Genomic DNA, 13059 nt, shown 5'->3' with positions numbered 1-13059 from the left:
CTCTCTCCTTCCACATGCAAAATGCCCTCCATTCAAGGCTCCTGTTTCACACGTGGAGATTCTTTGCAGATTTTTGTAGGTCAAATATCCAAGGCTTCATTTGAGCACCTGTCTCTGAACCATCCCATTCCCAAGCAGATTACTCCAGCTCTTTCAGAATTCCTACTGTCAGTTGCCAGGTTTAGGCACACAAATGAGCTCAAATCTCCTGAGCAAGTTAATGCCATCCCCAGACCCCTGGTCCTCCCCAGGACCCCCCTTATCCCAGGACAGCCCACACAGCTCAGCACACTGTGGGCAGTCAGAGCTCAGTGTGTCTTTCCCCCAGACCAACCAGACCCCATCAACATGGCCTCCATGCAGCTTTTGGGAACTCCTGAACATGAATCGCAGGATTTAGTGTCCACGCATGAGAGCCCTGTTAATTTACACACATGCATTCAACAACCACATGAATTTGCAATGGGAATGCAGTTACTGCATGCACAAACACGAAATTAGTCACTGTCCAATGAATATCTGCTCCAATGAAACAATGCTGCATTAAAATAGACCTCTCTGGAGGAAAAGGGGACTTCAAGCACAAGAGCTCACCCAAGCTGAGGAGAGCACAGAAACCTGTCTGCAAACTGCCAGCCACACTGCTGGCCTCCACCAGAGACCCACAGTCAGAGCAAATGAAAATTGGATGCTCACACTGCCTCCCCTTTCCTCTGCATGGGATCTCAGGGTAAAGACATATTTAATGTGTTTGAGACAGCAGATTAAGCTTAACAAAGATCCAATTCTGTGAGTGCTGACCCATTTAAACCAAGTTATTCTCCAGTCATCCAGGAGTGCAAGTTGGAATCTAATTTTCCAATTTTTTCCTTCTCTATTTAATGATTTCTTTCTGAATTACACACAAAGCAATGTGCAATGAACAGGGTAGGAGAACTTAAGGACTGGTCTGCCCAGGGCACATCAGCACCAAGCACAAATGGGTTGGAGTTTCTGGATGATAGACAAAGTTTAAATTTGCAACTGTGGGGTGAGTGAAATTAATTGGTTTTAGATTGATGTCATTACTACAGCTCTAATCTGGCACTTGACAGGAGGGCTGGAAAAGCAAAGTCATGCTCAAAGAGCTTTCCACCAACATCACATCAAGACAATGCAGGGCCAGCACAGGGGAAGGAGCACAGCTCTGCACAAACCTCCACCAATCTGTGTGGGAAGAGGGCCCATGGCAAGAAAAATGCTTTAAGTACAGGTTGATCCTTCTCCTCCTGCTGTGACTCAAGGTGGATGCAATTCCTCCCCGAGGCACCCATGGCCATGGAGATGTGGTGCTCCACACCTGCAGCCGCCCGGCGGAACCCGCTGGCCCGGTGCTTATCACGGGTTCCTGTGGCTGCTAATCACCCCTGAGCTGGGCACCCCGGGGCAGGCACTGCTGTCCAGCCCGTGTCAGCAGCTCCAGCTCCCTTCCACGCACCTGCAAAACCATCTGGAACAACCTGAGGGATGGCAGGGCTCCTTCTGACCTCAGGAGTGCTGCAACGGAGAGCTCAGCGCTGCTGCTGTCCCTGTGCTTGCCTGGTGGTGCCTCCTCTTGGGAACAACACCAAAATTCTGGCACATTTCTGCTTTAGCAGACCATAATCCTGGATAACATTTAGGGAGCTAATGGAGGAGAATGTCTGACAAGCAAATTGCTCTGATGAAATAAACACCTGAGGATACTGAGGGTCAGAGGGACTTGTCCAAAGTCTCCCTGAGAATCAAGCAGGAACATGGGTAACCTCAGCTGTGAACCAGGTGTTTGTGTCTGGCAGACATGCACCTACCACAGAGATCCATGGAAAAATTACCATTAGAAGCCAGGGCCTGGAGGAGACCCAAATAAGGCATCACATCAGTTAGATTTAGGTGATCCCTGAGAGATGTTGTTCTGAAACGTTCTTGAAAAGATATCCCTGCAAAAACAGTGACTCTGTCATTGAGAATTTGTTCCAGGTTTTAAGTCTTCTTCCAGGCTTCCCTGGGAGCCCAGTGTGCCACGTGCACTCATCCCTTGAACACAAATGAAACAAGACTGAGCATCTGGCAAAGCTGGTGGGAAGGAGATGCCACTTTCCCCTCAGCTGGGCCCAGGGCTGTCCCACTGGCAGAGAGGACACGGAGATGGCAGGGAGATGACACTTGGAGATGGCTGCTGGAGCACACTCCTGCTCTGCACAGCGAGACCCACCCTGAGCTCTGCCAAATCCCCTGTGCTTGGTTTCTCCCACTGATTCATCTTGGAATGAGGAAGAACGTTACGAGAAAAATAATAAATGGTTTATCAGTGCAAACTGTTATAGAGCTGATTCAACAGAAAAGCTTCTCTTTGACCGCAACATGGGGTGAGATTATCTGGAAAACTACAAAAAAGTTGTTTTGACTATTCTGCACACATTATACAAGATGAGGAAATGCTTTAGGGTGTTTGCTCAGAGAAGCAATGAGAATCCAGAAAGAGGAATTACACGAGCAAACACACAGATCATGAAAAGACTGGCGTTCACATTCCAGCTGCTCTCAGAGCCAGGGGCCGCGTGTGTCCAGCTCCACCCGCTGGGACAGCTCCTGCCCTGGGACAGGATGAGTTTAAGGCACTCGGGATGCCGTGCCTCGCCCTCCGCACTGCTCTGGGTGGGACAGGGTGAGTTTAAGGATTCGGGATGCCGTGCTCCGCACCGCTCAGCCCCAGGGAGCGGCAGGGACACCCGGAGGCTGCGCCCAGCGCCCCGGCGGCACCTCCCGGGCGGACACGCTGTGAGCCCGGGCTCCGTGAGCCCACACCGGGTGTCCCCCTGGCCCTGCCGCTCCCGCCCGGGCCCGGCCCGGCCCCGTTGCCCCGGTTCGCGTCACATCCGTCGGGGCCCGATGATGCAGGCGCGGGATCCCCGCGCATCCGGTGCCCGGCCCCGCAGCCGGCAGCGCGGCCATGGGCGCCGCCCGCGATGCGGAGCAGCAGCCGGGGCCGCCGGGCGAGGAGGGCCCGGGCGAGGCCGAGGAGCAGCTGGTCAGCACGGTGAGGAGGGGGCCGAGCCGGGCTGGGCTGGGTTGGGGGGCGGCGGGGCCGCGGCTGACCCGCTGCTGTGTGTCCCGCAGAACCCCTGGAACATCATGATCAAGCACCGGCAGGTGCAGCGGCGCGGGCGGCGCTCCCAGATGACCACCAGGTACGGCGGGACCGGGATGGGCACCGAGGCACGGGGGATGCAGGGGAAGGGTGGAACCGCGGGGCCGGGATGGGCACCGGGACATGGGGGGATGCAGGGGAAGGGTGGAGCTGCGGGGCTGGGATGGGCACCGGGCACGGGGAGGATCGGGTCAGACCGGGCCGGGCAGGGGGTTCCGCGCCGCCCTCTGAGCCCTCCACCCGCAGCTTCACGGACCCGAGCGTGTCCATGGACCTGCTGCGTGCTGTGCTGCAGCCCAGCATCAACGAGGAGATCCAGGGCATCTTCAACAAGTACATGAAGGTGAGTGCTGGGCAGGCGGGCAGCAGCCTGAAGGTGCTGGGGACAGCTCGGCTGGCACCGAGGCCATCGTGCCTGGCTGTGAGCCGAGCTGGCACTGCACAGGCTGCCACCCTCTCCTGCCTTTTCCTCCCCAGTTCTTCCAGACAGCAGCCATCAACGTGCGTGATAACGTTGGTGAGGAGGTGGACCCAGAGCAGCTCATCCAGGAGACCTGCAGGAGCTGCCTGGAGCAGGTGGGTGATGGTGAGGTGTTTCTTGGGTGCCCAGCAAGCAAAGCAGCCTGGCTAGAATGTGTCCCTCTTAACAGCTTTGCTGTCACTGTGAGGGGACACCCACAGCCCTTGTATGACTGCTGTGTTGGGATTCATTCTCATTTGGAAGAAGGGAGCAGTCAGGGCTGGGTAGCTCATGCTGCTTCTCACTGCTGCTGTAGGAACCTGGCACACTGCTGGAGTCCCACAGAAACTGGCTCCCAGTACCTGTCAGAGGGTCCTGGCAGGGTAGGGAAGGACTTTTCCTTTCATGTCTTGCTTATCTGCCAGTTCTCCAGAATTTATCATGCTCAGATTGTGCTTTTGCATCTGGCTGTCTGTGGAAGCATGGCATGGTAGCACTCCAAAAGCAAAGCTGCTGCAGGGCTTTTAGGCAGATATGTAGAGGTGGGGATTGGTTATGGGGCCGTCTCTGAGCCCAGAATCCATGGAACCTTCTTTGTCTTCCTGCAGGCCAAGCTGTTGTTCTCCGATGGCAAAAAGGTGGTTCCCAGGTTGCCCCATGAGCAGGCAGTGCCAAAGGTAATTGCTGTGACTGTACACAGAGGTTTAAATGACCTGTGAGAGCTTGGAGAAGAGTTGGGATCACTTTGTTCTCTGGCTCTTCTTGGCTGCCAGTGCAGTAGTGCAGAGGCAGAGTGGGGGATGTTTGGCTCAAAGGGAGTACAGGGCAAGGAGAATCCCAGGTGTGGGTGCTGCTTGCTGCAGTTCAGGCTGCTCACAGAGGTGGGCTGGGGTTAGTGTTCACCTGCCCAGGATGGGAGAAGAGCCCTGCTCATCCCACTGCCCTTCCTCCTCAGCGTGCCCGACAGATGGATGAGGAGCTGAGCCGCCGAGGGAGCCCCATTCCAAAAAAGGTACAGTGGTTTCCCCACAAAATATTTTATTTTTGGGAAGCCTGGCCCTCGTTCCTGGCCATTCCTACAATGTGAGTGCATGGAGGTGCACAGGCAGCTTTTTGAGCCATTGGAGGTGCTCAGTCTGGTCCCAGGCAGTGTTTTTGCCTGTGACAAAAGAAGCAGCTTCCCTGGGAGAGGGAGGGTTGCTGAGAGGGTTCACAGGCAGCACAGCTGGGTCTCACAAGGGTTTTTTCCATGCAGAGGAAGGGGCGGCCTCCAGGACAGAGCCTGTCAAATGACCGTGGAGTCTCAGGCATGGCAGCGTGAGTACAAACCCTGAGCCAGAAGCCCTGTTTGGGGAGGGCAGAGGGCATGAGGCTGCCTGTGGGGAGCCCAGAAACCCCACAGACTCCTCTCCTGCACAGGGGTGATGGGAGTTCTGGGTGTGGGCAAAAGCAGGGCTACGTTGATGTGTTCCCCTAGGAGGCAAAGACCTTTAAAGAAGGGATTTTAAACAGGCCCAAAGGGGTGAAAAGGTCCAGATGGATCATTCAGAGTGAGTGGTGAGACACAGGGGATGGTGGGATCTGGGCAGCCAGGAGAGGAGGATGTGCAGCAAAGCTGAGGGTCCGAAGCTGGGCACTGTGGGGGAATGGAGGGTGTGAAAAACAGTGGATCTGGAAGAGCTTGGGCTCAGTCCCTGCTGCTGGTGGTGACTGAGCTGATCCCCCTGGGACTCATTCTCACTGTGTTTTCCTTCCCCTCAGGTGGAAGCTCAAAGTCTCTGAGCCTGTGAAAAGGGATGGACCAAAGGTACAAGCTGTCCGACACTGCTGGGCTCCCTCTCTCCTCCCCTTTGCTCCCTCTGGCAGAGCCCTGCAGCTGCAGGAGCCCAGGACAGCAGGGCTGTGCTGTGCCCTGACGGGGCCCTGGGCAGGGCTGGAGCAAGAAGAGGAAGCGAAGTGCCCGGAGGCCCTTGCTGGTCTCCCCAGGCACCAAAACCTGTATCCCTGCAGTGTGGTGCCGCTAGGGCAGCCCTGAGGAGACCGGGAGTAGCCAGGAGAATCCCACAAGTGTTTCCCACGAGGGAAACTGCTTAGATCAGCCCAGATGGAATGTAACGTCCCTCCCCTGCGGAAGGCTGGAGGTCATTGGCCAGCTCCCTCCCTCCCAGCCTGGAGGCAGCTCCAAGGTTCCCTGTCAGAGAGCCGAGGCTTGTGGAGCGTGGCCAGCAGCAACTTCATTTCTAATGTTGCCCCTTTTCCAATTGCTCTGTAGTGGGATCCATCCCGACTGACTGAAACCACAACCTTTGTGCTGGGATCTCGAGCAAACAAGTAAGGAACGGCCCTGTCGATGGAGGGTGGCGTCCCCAGGCAGGAGCCCGTGACACTCCTCCCGTCACTTCGCTTCTCTGCCTCAGTAGGAAGGCCTTGGGGAGGAGAGGGGTGTCCCTGTGCCACCGCAGGTGCCCTGCCCACACCCCTAACACCCCCCATGTTCCTGTTGCAGGGCTCTCGGGATGGGAGGAACAAGAGGGCGACTCTACATCAAGCATCCCCACCTCTTTAAGGTCAGGTGCCACAGCCAGATGGTTTCCCATGGGAATTAGGAGTGTATGCTTCAGCTCCCTTGTTTACCTCCTCCCCCATGCCCTTGTTTGTTGTCTTAGAGCGCGTTCCCAAGGTTTGGCCAGCACACAACATGAGCCAATGGTGTCCTGTGCCTGCCAAGGCGGTGGGATGGGCAGAGCCAGGGCTGAGGCTGGAGCAGAGCAGGAGGAGTGGGGGGCAGAGCAGAGTGAGGGGCAGATCAGAGCAGAGTGGGGGGCAGATCAGAGCGGGGGACAGTGTCCTGCAGGAGGGGGAGCTTTCAGGGCAGGGTCTGTCACTTGTTCTCAGCTCGGTCCTTGGTGTTTATTGCAGTATGCAGCTGACCCGCAGGATAAGCACTGGCTGACAGAGCAGCAGCACATGAGAGCCATTGGGGGCAAGATGGTGAGTACAGCCAGCGCAGGGCCCGCCACAGGGGTGGGGACACTGCGCTGCCAGGGTCTGTGCCCTGCCCACAGCACTGGGGCATGGCCAGGAGGCACAGCTGGCTCCCACGGGGACAGCAGTGGCTGGGGGAATGGCCCTGCCCTGGCTGCCCCTCGCAGGCACCCTGAGGTGTCCCCCACCTTGTGTCACAGGCCTACCTCCTCATTGAAGAGGACATTCGGGATTTGGCCGCCAGTGAGGATTACAGGTGAGGAGCAAAGCAGAAACTCTGAAAGTGCTGCTGGGCCTGGGGCTGCTTCCCAGGGGATCCCCACCATGTGCCCCTCACTGCTGCATTGCAGGGGTGTCCTGTGCTGGAGGGACTCCCTGTGTGCTGGCTGGGGGGCTCGGTTATGGTTGTGGTTTGATGCCCAGGGGGCCATGTTGGTGACAAAGGTGTGGACTTGGTGTTGGTTGGGGGTCCGTGGTAGGTTTGGGCTCAGTGCTGAGATCCATGGTGGGTTTTGTGGGTCTGGCCTTGGTACTGATGTGTGCCAGGCGACATGGTGGGTTTGGGGTCATCAGTGGGTGCTGTAGTCCCTCCATCTCGCCCTCCTTCCTCCCCAGGGACTCTGTTGATCTGCGGCTGGAAGAGCTGAAGCCTTTCATCCCACCAGCCTGGATGACTGAGAAGATGCAGAAGCACATGGAGACGCTTCGCCGCGGGGGGGAGGTGCCGCCCCCCGAGGACCCCCCCGAACCCTGATGCCCCCCAATAAAGCCGCTTCGTTCCCACCTCGCCGTTTCCTGGCACCGGGCACCGGGCTCTGCCCGCCGAGGGGCCTGCGGGACGCGCGGTCCCGCCCCCGCGGGGCAGCGGCCAATCACAGCGCGGGGCGTCACCGGGCCGGCTGTCAATCACCAGCCGCTGGCCGTTATCGTGGGAGCTGCATCCTCGGCGGGCGGTGATTGGCCGGCTCGAACGGGGCTGCGCGCTGATTGGTGGAGGGGCGGCACGCGGAAATATTCAAACGGGGCGCGGGAGCGGGCGGGGCGTACCGGAGTGTCCGGAACCGGGGCTGTGACCGAGCCGCTCCTGCACCGGAGAGGGGTTGGGACCCAGCCGCTCCTGCACCGACAAAGGGGTCGGGACCGAGCCGCTGCTGATTCGAAGAGCGGGGGTTGGGATCGAGCCGCCGCCGCCGCACGGGAGAGCCCCAAGCACCGCCGTTCGGCACGGGGCAGCCCCACTAGGGGAGCCCTGACCGCCGCTCGGCACCGACAGAGCCGCAGAGGGCCCGAGTCCTGCCCCGTGCGGGACTGCGGGAGGGAGGGAAGGAGCCAGCGGAGCCCGGTGCGGCGCCGCCAGGGAGCGGGAGCCGCGTCCAGCCCGTGACCCGCCGGCAGCGGCGGCCGGTCCCGGTGTGCTGCTCCTTGCCCCGGGAGCCGCTATGGCCTCACAGAACGCCGACCCCGCCGCCGTGTCCAGCGCGGCCGCCCGCAAAGCGGCTGAGACGGGGGCCACGGCGGCCCGCGGCGCCGTGGGCAAGAGGTGAGCGGGGCCGGGACCGGGGCTGAGGCGGGAGCTGCCCCGGTGAGCCGGCCGGTAACGTGCGCTTTCCCCGCAGGCTGCAGCAAGAACTGATGGCGTTGATGGTGAGTGGGGCCCCGGGGCCGAGTCGGGATTTGGGGATCCTGAGGCCAAGCCGGGGGTTGAGGGTCCCCAAAGGCACCTGGGGCTGAACCGGGGTGGGGTGGGGGATGTCCGGGGCCGCCCTAACGCGCTGTCCCCGCAGATGTCCGGTGACAAAGGCATTTCCGCCTTCCCCGAGTCCGACAACCTCTTCAAGTGGATCGGGACCATTGACGGCGCCGCCGGGACGGTGAGAGGCGCGATCCCGGTCTGGGGGGGCCTGCCCCTGCCCCAGCCTCCTCTCTTCGGCTGAGGGTGGTCCCAGCCCTCCACTGCCCCTGTTCCTCTTCTTCCCCGCACCTCTGCGGCTACAGCCCCCCCTGACTCCTGTCCCACCCCAGGCCTACGAGGAGCTGCGGTACAAGCTGTCGCTGGAGTTCCCCAGCGGGTACCCCTACACAGCACCCACCGTGCGGTTCCTGACCCCCTGCTTCCACCCCAACGTCGACACCCAGGGCAACATCTGCCTCGACATCCTCAAGGAAAAGTGGTCAGCGCTGTATGATGTCCGCACAATCCTGCTCTCCATACAGAGCCTGCTGGCAGGTGGGTCTCGTGGACAAGCTGCTGGGAGAGCTGAGGGAGGGGATGGTGATGGTGGTGGGGCTGTCCAACCCAGATCAGGGCTCAGGGGTGTCCAGGTCACCCCTCACCAGCTGACCCAGCCACTGTTTGCAGAGCCAAACATCGAGAGCCCTCTGAACACACATGCAGCCGAGCTCTGGAAGAACCAAGTTGGTGAGTGCCTGAAGCAGAACCCTCCTGCTCCCGCCCCAGTGGGATGAGCAGCAGCACAGCCCCCAGTGCCTGTCTGACCCCACAGCTGCCCTGGCCACTGCCTCAGGTGGTGTCATATTCCCCCTCTCTCCTCAGCCTACAAGAAGTATGTGCGGGAGACGTACAGCAAGCAGACCAAGAGCCAGGAGACCTGACCATCACCACGGCCCCTCAGCCCACCCCTTCCCTCCCTCCCTCCCGGCCATCCCCTGCCTTCTGTATCATAGGCTGTTTTTAAATTAATGTTGCAGTCCGAGCCACGGTTAATGTATAAATAAATGAATAAATGCAGGTTTATAACTTCTGCAGGGGATTCTGTGGCAGCTCTAGCATACTCTGAGTGCCTAGAGGACCCTCTGCAAGTGTGGGCAGGAAGGGTGGAAGGGATAGTGACCCCTGTAGGGTAACAGGAGTTTATCAGTATTTGGGGGACTGCAGTGATCCCATTTTGTCTACAGGAGCAGCTCCCACCATCACCTGTATGGGCAGGGGTTGAGATCTGTAGGGGTACCTCTGTCCCCTGCTCTGTGACAGGGGTGCCACCTCTCCTGCCCCCCTAGCTCACAGCACCCCACAGCAGTGCCCAGCACAGGCGCCTCCCCAGGCCGCTCTCTCTGCGGTGCCGCTTGTCTCTGCCGGCTGTGTGGTCTCTGTGGCTTCCACTGTCCATGGTGGAATGTTGGCTCCGCTCTCCATCTCTGCCAGCGTGGCCCTCACCTGCTCGATCTCCTCCTCCAAGCTCTGGGTGCTGGGGGGCTGTGTGGGACCCCCTCCTCTCCGGCTGGGCAGCACCCAGCCCCCCAGCCCAGTGCGCAGCGGGGCCACACCACCCCCTTGCACGGAGAAGAGCTGGCAGAGGTGCTGGGCTCTGTACAGGTCCTGCAGGAAGAGCTCCAGGGCGGAGAGGAAGAGCACCCAGAGCCGCTCCAGCTCCTGCCGCTCCCGAGGGCTGGCCGGGTCCCGCCGCAGCCCCGCCAGCAGCGTCCGCCGCAGCCCTGTGGGACGGCGTGTGAGCCGGGGCCAAGTAGGGTGGGTACAGAGGCTCCCGTGGCTGCTGCCCGGTGCAGCAGTGCCCTCCTTACCCATGCTGAGCTCACAGGCCTCTGCGCTCCTCCTGCGGCGCTCCTCTCGCAGCCGGGGGCCGTCCCCGCTGCCCCCGAGCTGCAGCACCAGCTGATGGTGTCCGGCCGTGGCCTTGCAGAGGGCAGCCTGGGCTGTGGCACACGTTCCCACTGCCCCCCGCCCGCGGCTCGCATCCCTTCTGCCTGGTGCCATCACAGCCCGTGACAACGGGGCCAGGGGCAGGATGGCCGCGGTGGCCGCTGGCTCTCCGGGGGCTCGGCTGCTCTGTACCACCACAGCGCTGTGCTGTGACCAGCTCTGAGCTGTGTTTTGGTTCGGTGGTCCCACCCACCCTGGCTGGGGACTGCACCCCGCCTCATCCCCCTGCTGTGCTCCACCCCTGCCGGTCCCCAGGGAGCTGTGGTTTCCAGCAGGCTGGCACAGCCCCTTCAAAGAGAGACACAGAGACAAGTGTCACCTTTCCCCTGTAGGGAAGGGGCTCTCCTGCCCTACCACCTTATAGCCAGGTCCTCTGGGTGGGAGATGTGGGTCCCAGTGTGGGGCTCTCTAAGCCCCGGTGGTCCCCCAGCCCTGCCCTGGTGCAGGACCCTCAGGGCCATCCTCTCTCAGCCTCTGGCGTGTGAACGAGCTGCTCTGCACGGAAACTCTGAGCTCAGCACTGGCGCCTGCCCAAGAGGCCGTGGGAACCACAACTCCGGGCTGCCCCTGTAGCACTGCCTGTGGTGCGAGCCCGCCCACGTTCCCTCTCTGGGGAGCAGAGCAGGGACACACTGCCACAGCCCCCCTCCCCATGCACCCCCAGTGAAATCCTGTACCAGCAGCTCAAGCCTTTCCTCTTTAATTGAGGCTGGAATCAAAGCCACAGGTGACAGATGGGAGGAAAAGCTCAGCCGCCGGTGGTGAGGTGAGACCAGGACCCTGGCACAGAGCGAGGTCCCAGCCAGTGCTGAGGGCCAGATGCTGTGGAGCTGCTGCTCCCTGGACAGCAGGGGAGCAGGGCTGGGTGCAGCAGCTGGCCTGAGGAATGTCTGGTCCCTTACTGCACACCCTCCATCATCTTCAGGAACTCTGCAAGAGAACAGCAGCCTCAGCCCATGGCTCTGCCTGGGTGCACAACATGGGTGCTTGGCTGGGGCCATTGCTCACCATCAAAGTCAATGCGACCGTCATTGTTCTTGTCTGAGTCCTTCATCATGTCCTCTATGTCCTCATCAGTGACAGGCTCCCCGGTGGCCCTCAGGATCTCACCCAGCTCCTCGATGTCAATGAACCCATCCGCATTCCTGCAGGAGGGAGAGGGAGGGATGGGACCTTGCTTGCTCCCACAGACAGGATGGGCCACTTTGCCCCCACACTCACCGGTCAAAGATGCGGAAGCAGTTGGCCAGCTCCTCCTCAGACTTGCCTTTGGCATCCTCTTTCATCTGGCGCACCATCATGACCAAGAACTCCTCGAAGTCGATGGTGCCGCTGCCTGTGGGGAGGAAGCCAAGCGTGGGTCAGGCCACCTGCCCAGGGTCCAGCTCCCACCCTGCCACCAGCCACCGAGGGCTGCTCACCGTCCTCGTCCACCTCCTCAATGATGGCATCCAACTCCTCTTTGGTGGGGTTCTGGCCCAGCATTCTCATCACTGTCCCCAACTCCTTGGTGCTGATGTCTCCACCGCCGTCAGCATCAAACATGTCGAAGGCGGCTTTGAACTCTGTGGAGAGACAGGTCAGGTCTCTGAGCAGTGGGGCAGAGCCAGGCCCTGCACCATGGCCATGACTGGCCCCTGTCCCTGCTGTCCCTACACTCACCTGCAATCATCTCCTCGCTGAGGAAGGCACGGGCTTCTGCCTGCTGGTCCGTCTGCAAGGCAAGGGAGAGGGGTCACCCATATCAGACCAGAGACCCCTCATACATGGCCCAACAGTGCTTGGCTGTGGGAAGAGCCTCTGCCCTGCTGCAGGACGATCCTGTGCTGGCATAAACCACAGACACCAGCAATCCCTACAGTTCTGATGCCTTCCAGGCCATCCATGAACATGGAGGGCTGCAGGGAGCCCCTGCCTGAGTCCCCCATTATCTGGGAGGCTCCATTGTGCTGGGGTCACGGTCCCTGTGTTCAGCCTTGGCATCCTGGGCATGCAGAGCTATTTTTGGGAACTCCTCAGCTCCCCTTGTAGGGATCGTTGGGGCTACAGCCATGGCACCTGTCAGCCCTGATCGAGTTTCTCCTGGAGGCACAGGCCGGCCATGGAGCCAGCAGCGAGGCCGTGTCGCATGACCCAGCACTCAGCTTTCAGCCACCCCCTGCTGCCCCTGCCTCTGTGCAGCCCTGAGCTCCCAACAAGGCTGAGATGGTGTCCCCAGGCACCTGCACCCCCTCAGCAGCACACACTCACCCTCAGTTCTGTTCTGTGGGGACCCTGCACCACCCCAACACCTCGCTGCCCTCACTGCCATGGTCAGCCCAGCACTGGGCACCATATCCCTGCTCCCCTCTGCTGCAGAGGCACAGCCCAGACCCCCCTGGTGCCCCCTGCCCAGTCAGGTCTCTTTCTGGCACACGGCACACAGCACACAGGAACACTCACCATCTTGGGAATTTATGGAGCTTCCCACCCCCAGAGAATCACCGGCTCCTGCAGCAGGAACTCCCAGAAGCTTCGTGGTGCCCCTGGCACCCCAATTTGTAGTGTCTCCTCTGTGGGATGTACCTCCAGCTACTGCCCCTTGGCCCCCTCAGCCTATCAGCGCTCTGGCAGCACTCAGCCCCTTTCACTGGCAACTGGCGCCTTTACCTAATTTAGCCAAAGCTTTATTGGTCAAGGGCTGGGATTAACATGGGGATGAGGCTGGGATGGAAATTCAAGCCCTTCAGGAGGGAGATCAAAGCTGTGGCAGGAGCTCAGCTCTGC

At 60.2% G+C, this 13059-nt stretch overlaps 4 protein-coding genes across 4 annotated transcripts; 2 read left to right on the top strand and 2 right to left on the bottom strand.

Moving 5' to 3' along the window:
- Positions 1-2898: 2898 nt before the first annotated feature.
- On the top strand, positions 2899-7397 carry DNTTIP1 (deoxynucleotidyltransferase terminal interacting protein 1). The gene is made up of 13 exons (XM_005491260.3): positions 2899-3058; positions 3139-3209; positions 3416-3512; positions 3647-3745; positions 4238-4306; positions 4585-4641; positions 4885-4946; positions 5391-5436; positions 5902-5960; positions 6136-6196; positions 6549-6620; positions 6815-6870; positions 7230-7397. The coding sequence occupies exons 1-13, from the start codon at positions 2972-2974 to the stop codon at positions 7366-7368; spliced, it is 975 nt and encodes a 324-aa protein (XP_005491317.1). The 5' UTR covers positions 2899-2971; the 3' UTR covers positions 7369-7397.
- A 156-nt stretch (positions 7398-7553) lies between these two features.
- On the top strand, positions 7554-9372 carry UBE2C (ubiquitin conjugating enzyme E2 C). The gene is made up of 6 exons (XM_074553545.1): positions 7554-8154; positions 8231-8258; positions 8399-8485; positions 8637-8841; positions 8974-9033; positions 9169-9372. The coding sequence occupies exons 1-6, from the start codon at positions 8054-8056 to the stop codon at positions 9225-9227; spliced, it is 540 nt and encodes a 179-aa protein (XP_074409646.1). The 5' UTR covers positions 7554-8053; the 3' UTR covers positions 9228-9372.
- Positions 9373-9523: 151 nt separating this feature from the next.
- On the bottom strand, positions 9524-10824 carry LOC102070905 (regulator of G-protein signaling 9-binding protein). Its single transcript, XM_005491262.4, has 2 exons — positions 10155-10824; positions 9524-10067 (listed from the first exon to the last, which is right to left on the bottom strand). The coding sequence occupies exons 1-2, from the start codon at positions 10345-10347 to the stop codon at positions 9634-9636; spliced, it is 627 nt and encodes a 208-aa protein (XP_005491319.2). The 5' UTR covers positions 10348-10824; the 3' UTR covers positions 9524-9633.
- Positions 10825-10977: 153 nt separating this feature from the next.
- Positions 10978-12890, bottom strand: TNNC2 (troponin C2, fast skeletal type). Its single transcript, XM_005491263.3, has 6 exons — positions 12736-12890; positions 11956-12007; positions 11715-11858; positions 11515-11629; positions 11302-11438; positions 10978-11223 (listed from the first exon to the last, which is right to left on the bottom strand). The coding sequence occupies exons 1-6, from the start codon at positions 12736-12738 to the stop codon at positions 11192-11194; spliced, it is 483 nt and encodes a 160-aa protein (XP_005491320.1). The 5' UTR covers positions 12739-12890; the 3' UTR covers positions 10978-11191.
- Positions 12891-13059: the final 169 nt, after the last annotated feature.

This window comes from Zonotrichia albicollis, chromosome 17 (assembly GCF_047830755.1).
Source record: "Zonotrichia albicollis isolate bZonAlb1 chromosome 17, bZonAlb1.hap1, whole genome shotgun sequence".
Lineage (NCBI taxonomy): Eukaryota > Metazoa > Chordata > Aves > Passeriformes > Passerellidae > Zonotrichia > Zonotrichia albicollis.
This window is presented reverse-complemented; position numbering and strand designations above follow the sequence as displayed.